At 40.6% G+C, this 5,607-nt stretch overlaps 1 protein-coding gene across 1 annotated transcript in view; it reads right to left on the bottom strand.

The window, feature by feature from the left end:
* Window positions 1–360: 360 nt before the first annotated feature.
* Window positions 361–5,607, bottom strand: part of LOC306883800 (protein sprouty homolog 1-like) — a 5,501-nt gene continuing 254 nt past the window's right edge. Inside the window, exon 2 of the mRNA XM_079439288.1 lies at window positions 361–2,369. Coding sequence (XP_079295414.1) covers window positions 1,460–2,317 — 858 coding nt within the window. The 5' untranslated portion in view covers window positions 2,318–2,369 and the 3' untranslated portion in view covers window positions 361–1,459. The remainder of the gene's footprint in view (window positions 2,370–5,607) is intronic.

The following is a 5,607-nucleotide window of genomic DNA, read 5'->3' as shown; positions in this document are numbered from 1 at the left end:
TTAGTCCAAACATAGATTCAATTGTATGCCAAAAAACAAGTCCTCAGAGCAGCACAAGAGGAGAAGGACAGATCTGAGGAGACGGGGGTGAAAAGCAGCAGCTCACAAACACCTGACAGCAGGAAACACGCAATAAAACAAGACAAAGAGAGACACTTTATGAGCCTCACACAGGTGGCCCGGTGGACACACACACACAGCCCTGCCCCAAACACACACACATCTGAGCTACGTTTGACTTCGTCCAGCAGAAACACACACATCTTCATTTCCAACCTTTGCAACACAGATTTAATAATTGAATCCCCAACTCTCAGCTGTTTCCTGCACATGAAATGAGACACCAAACAAGAGCGTTTTGCATTAACTTGTATATTTTTTGCATTAAAGTTAACATGTTTCCATCTGTTTCTCCATTCTTTCATGTTGCAGTAAGTGTTGATATTTTGTTATATTCAGACATGAGTAAATCGGTCCTTTGCAATAAATACCATAAAATAATAGAGCTTCACATAATAAATATTTTTTTACAACATCAACAACAACAAAAAAAGATTTAACAGTCTTAACATTTCCTTTTAAAAATAGCCGTAAATTCCTCTTGCGCATTTGAACATACATCTTTACATGAGAACGAATAGACAGTTTCAGAAGGAAAGATCGCCTGTAGATCTGATAACAGCTACATCTCACAGAGTCCTTCACAGGTTTGGTAGGAGGCGTTTCAAAGCACCATCGCGTGTTAGTAGCTGTACACAGTCAGGGAAGGCAAACACTGGGGCTGCGTTCCACTCCATTTTTATGCCCTTCACTTGCAAACTTCCCTCTGTCTCGTTTAGTCAGATGTACTTCAATGTATTGGGCAGAACTGAAACGTCCTACGCCCTTGAATCTCTTAGAATCCACTATACACTCTTAAAAATAAAGGTGCTTAAAAGCTTCACAGCGATGCCATAGAAGGACCATTCAGTCAAAGAACCATTAAAGGTTAGACGTTAAAGGTTCTTTATGGAACCATTTAGACAAAAAAGGCTCTTCTATGGCATCGTGAAGCACCTTTATTTTTAAGAGTGTTTGCGTTGGGATGTTTATGATCATAATCTTGTTGCATTGTGGTCTATTGAATTGTGCATATGAAGCAGACTCGCTCCCTTGGTCAAAATCGGTCCGTATAAACTTCCCTCGTCCACTTCACGAAGTGAAACGCACTTCAAAATGGCAGCAGGGATTCCCCTGAGGGCAAGTGCTTAAGGAAGTTCGTGAAAAAAGTGCGAAAAAGTGGAGTGAAACGCAGCCAGCTTTAGAAAACAAATGAGCGGTTCTTCTGCACCGCGAGGGGCGGAGCTTATCAGGTGTGCATTAACATAACTCCTCCCCCATGTCCCCACCCTATTTGCGATTTCCGCATCCTGCAGCAGCAAAACCAGCTTTTTTCAGCTAAAGAAATCCGTGTGATTTCTCAGGACGGTTTTCCCGGCGCATGTCCAGGTGTCTGGTTCCAGTTCTGCAGCTTGCAGTAAACGGTGTTAGAGTTCTTGCAGCGGCATCCAGGACGCTTCACCCGGTCGTGGCACAAGTTGCACGCTTTCACGCAACCCTTAGCAGGCAGGTAACACAGCAGACAGGGAAAGAGCGCAGACATGAGTCCCATGCACAGGAATCGCGAGCAGCACTGCGGATGCGACAGCGAACACGGCCGATCGGCACAAGGGTCACCAACGTCATCATCATCGTTTGAGCAATGATAAAAAATCCCTTTGACCAAACACATGCATGTCCCATGCTCCACGACATTTTCGGCTGAACACAAGCATTGTCCGTTGCATGTGAGACGCGCCGGAAGCGGACGAGGTGCCGTGCATTCGTCGCATTTGCATTTCCCGCAGCTCTCGCAGATGTATAAATGCGCCGAGTCCAGTTTTTCCTGTTTGTGGGGAACGTCCGGCGGGAGAAACGGATGCATGGATGCATTCAGAGATTTGGGCTGAGTCTGTATGGTGCGAGTGGGATACTGTGACGGCGCCAGCAGGCCTCGCTCCGATCCGTCGCTGCTGTTGCTCCCGGAGCTGGTGGATCTGCTGAGCGCCGGTGGACGTGCCGTTCTGTGCTCGTAGTTGTTATTCACGTTCACCAGGATCACCTCGTGAGTCCTCTCCTGCTTGTCTACGTTACGCGGTGGGAGTGGCCCCGGGGCCGGTCTGTGCGGTACAGCCGGGCCCTCGGTGTATTCGTTGCATGAGCGGATGGCTTTGATCTGGTCCAGGGAAAGGATGGCACCGGGTGGGAGGCTTCCTCCGCGCTGACTGTGGTGATCCATGAGACACGATCAGCAACTCCAAACAACACGGATGCAACGCTCATCTGACACCCTGAGAGACAAGCAGAGAGACGTCATTCTCTACATGCAAATAATGCAATCAATTTTTAAGCCTGAGTGTCTATTTGTGACCCTGCAGCACAAAAGCAGTCATCAGTAGCACAGGTATATTTGTAGCAATAGCCAAAAATACATTGTATGGCTCAAAATTATAAATTTTTCTTTTATACCAAAAATCATTAGGATATTAAATAAAGATCATGTTCCATGAAGATATTTTGTAAATTTCCTACCATAAATATATCAAAACTTCATTTTTGATTAGTAATATGCATTGCTAAGAACTTCATTTGAACAACTTTAAAGGAGATTTTCTCAATATTTAGATTTTTTTGCACCCTCAGATTCCAGATTTTCAAATAGTTGTATCTCAGACAAATATTGTCCGATCATAACAAACCATACATCAATGGAAATATTATTTATTTATTTCAGCTTTCAGATGCATAAATCTCAATTTCCAAAAATGGACCCTTATGACTGGTTTTGTGGTCTCTGGTTGGCAGAGGCTATTTAAACTAACTCCGCCCAACAGCGTGTGATTGGGATAGTCAACACGGCAAGAGACGCTCAAACATCACCTCCAGTAGATAGCATGTGCTTTTTGACGAGATCGAGTTCGAACCCTCCTTTTGCTGAACTTTTTTTGCTCCCTTTTTAAATCACATATCACATCAAAAAGGCATTTCTTTTCAATAAAAATGAAGGAAATAATCAAAAAGTTAGGGTAGGTGTAGGGAGGGCTTTATTGTCCCAATAAGGTGGCATCGATTTAATAACTTGAATTAAAATTATAATTTACATTTAATGTTATTATTGCATACTATTTTATAATGTACTACAATACTGAGGTGCAGATAAATGCCACTATTTGCAATAAGTAGTAAGCAGGAAATCTTGCTATTTTAACAGTGTAAATAGCATCCATAGCTTAGAAAATATGTTCAAGTTCACACACAGACAAAAAATGGTTCTTTTGGAAACCAAAGATTTTTAAAAGTTTAGTAATCTACACTTTTAAAAATAAAGGCTCTCTATTGGCATCTACTGGTTCCATGAAGAACCTTGAACATTTGATGGAAACTTTCAATTCCAAAAAAGGTTCTTTAGGTTATTAAAATAGTCTTTACATGTAGGGATTTGTTTTCTTTTAAGTACTGTCTGCTGAAAGGTTCTTTGGGATAGCACAAATGGTTCTTCCGATGGTTCCATGAAGAGCCTGTAACATCAGTTCAACAACTAAAGGTTGTTTATTGTGGAAAAAGTTTCCTTAGATCATTAAAACATTCTTTACACTTAGAAAAATGGTTCTCTTAAGAATAGACCACTAAAAGGTTATTTTGGAATCCAAAAATTGTTCTTTATTGTCATCTATTGGTTTCATGAAGAACCAATGTTAATGTTAAGACAAAAATTGTTCAGTAACACTTTTCTTGAAGACATTACAGTATATAAAAGTCGATCATAAAGTGCTTCAAAATAAACATTCTGAAAAGGTTCTTTTTGCAGCCACTTTTGGTTGAACATTTAAAATTAAACACTCCTTATTGGCATTGATGGCTCCATGAAGAACCTGGAACATCTACAGAACCGTTCCACAAGGTCCTTTTATAGTTGAAAACGTTTCTTTATATTTTTAAATGTTCTTTAAATTAAGAAACAATAGTTCAATTTCATGCATTATAAACTATTTTAATGCATAATTATGCCTTGCAATGCACCTTAAAATGCATCGGAAATAATCGTAGCTATTAATCGTTAGACCTTTAGAAGGCATTGAAACACGACAAATAACCCCTTCCCGATGTAACAAACAATATGCAAATATTAGAACGCATTTTAAATGATTACAATTATTTATGAAAAAATAATATAATGCTAATAACATATACATCATTATGCATTAAGCATAAAAGCTTCACGTAAATTGCTACCAAACCACTTTTTCTTCGTTTGAAAAACGTCTAAAGAACGAATATAGAACCTTTTGTGGAATGGAATGTTAAAGATTCTTCATGCATGCATTACTGCCAGAAACATACATGTTCCCAATGGTTCTTTAAAGCACTGTTCACTAACAGGTTCCGAAAATGGTTGCGAACACCTTTATTTTGAAGCTTGTACTGGTAAAATAAAAATAAAAACCTTATCTAACTGAAGCGGTCAAAACCCTGTCAGAGCACATACACACTCTCAGGCCCCAGAGCTTTTGTTTTTAACTTCCTTTGGGGGTTCAAGCCTTAATTAGAGGGTCAACCCCTCTGGACACAATTCACACCCCGGTGTTTGGAGATGCTCGATCACCGCGGGCTTTATTCTGATATGACGCTCTAAAACTAAGATCTAAGATCTGGACTGAACGTGTGCAGATGTACTTTCTGAGACAGAGCTCATAAATCACACCGCAGAAGAGTGTGTGTGTGTGTGTGTGTGTGTGTGTGTGTGTGTGTGTAATGAAGGTCTCCAGCTCGTTTCCTTCTCTATTCACAGAGCCATTTAACCCCCGAGCGGAGAGAGAGAGAGTTGACTATTAACAAGACTTTGTACCGACCTCAATAAGCACACAACTGAAGTAAAGTACAAATACTTCCCGTCCTGATTTGCATGTGTATGGCTGGTTAACATTAAAATGCAGAGCCACACAGAGCAGGAAGACTTGAAATCAAACACAGAGCTTCTCAAAGCGCTTTATGATGCGGGACGAGTCCGAAACTTCACGAGGCTTCGGCGATTCACTCTTCAGTTCAGAAGATTAAACGGAATAAAATCGTTTGAGCTAATAAAATTAAGCATGCAAAACGAAAAAAGCACTGATTAGAAAATTTCGCGTTAATATGGGATGCGCAATTTTAAGATTTTATGCCAAAAAAAAAAAAAAGATATCTGTTTATATTATTTATTTAACCCTGTATCGTTTTATCCGTGCATTTTTGACAAATTAAATTAATACGTAAAAACACAAAACGCGTTCGCGGAAAAAAACGCAGAACGACAAGTAAAAGCAAACTTATGAATGAAAACAAGCCCGCTGGGGGAGGAGTGTGTGTGTACCTTGTGTGTATTCGGGCTTAAACACACGCACACACAGCCTGAAGCGCTTCATATGATTATGAACATAAGTTTTGAGTAATAAACGCGAGTTTGTTGCGCGCAGCGGCCTGTGGAGACCCAGAGCTCCGGTTTCACAGATCCACACGCGATCTCCATCAACCCTGCCCGATTCCTCATTA

The sequence above is a fragment of the Barbus barbus genome (genome assembly GCF_936440315.1).
Source record: "Barbus barbus genome assembly, chromosome: 17".
Lineage (NCBI taxonomy): Eukaryota > Metazoa > Chordata > Actinopteri > Cypriniformes > Cyprinidae > Barbus > Barbus barbus.
Note: the sequence above shows the minus strand (reverse complement) of the source record. Positions and strands in the feature narration are given on the sequence as shown.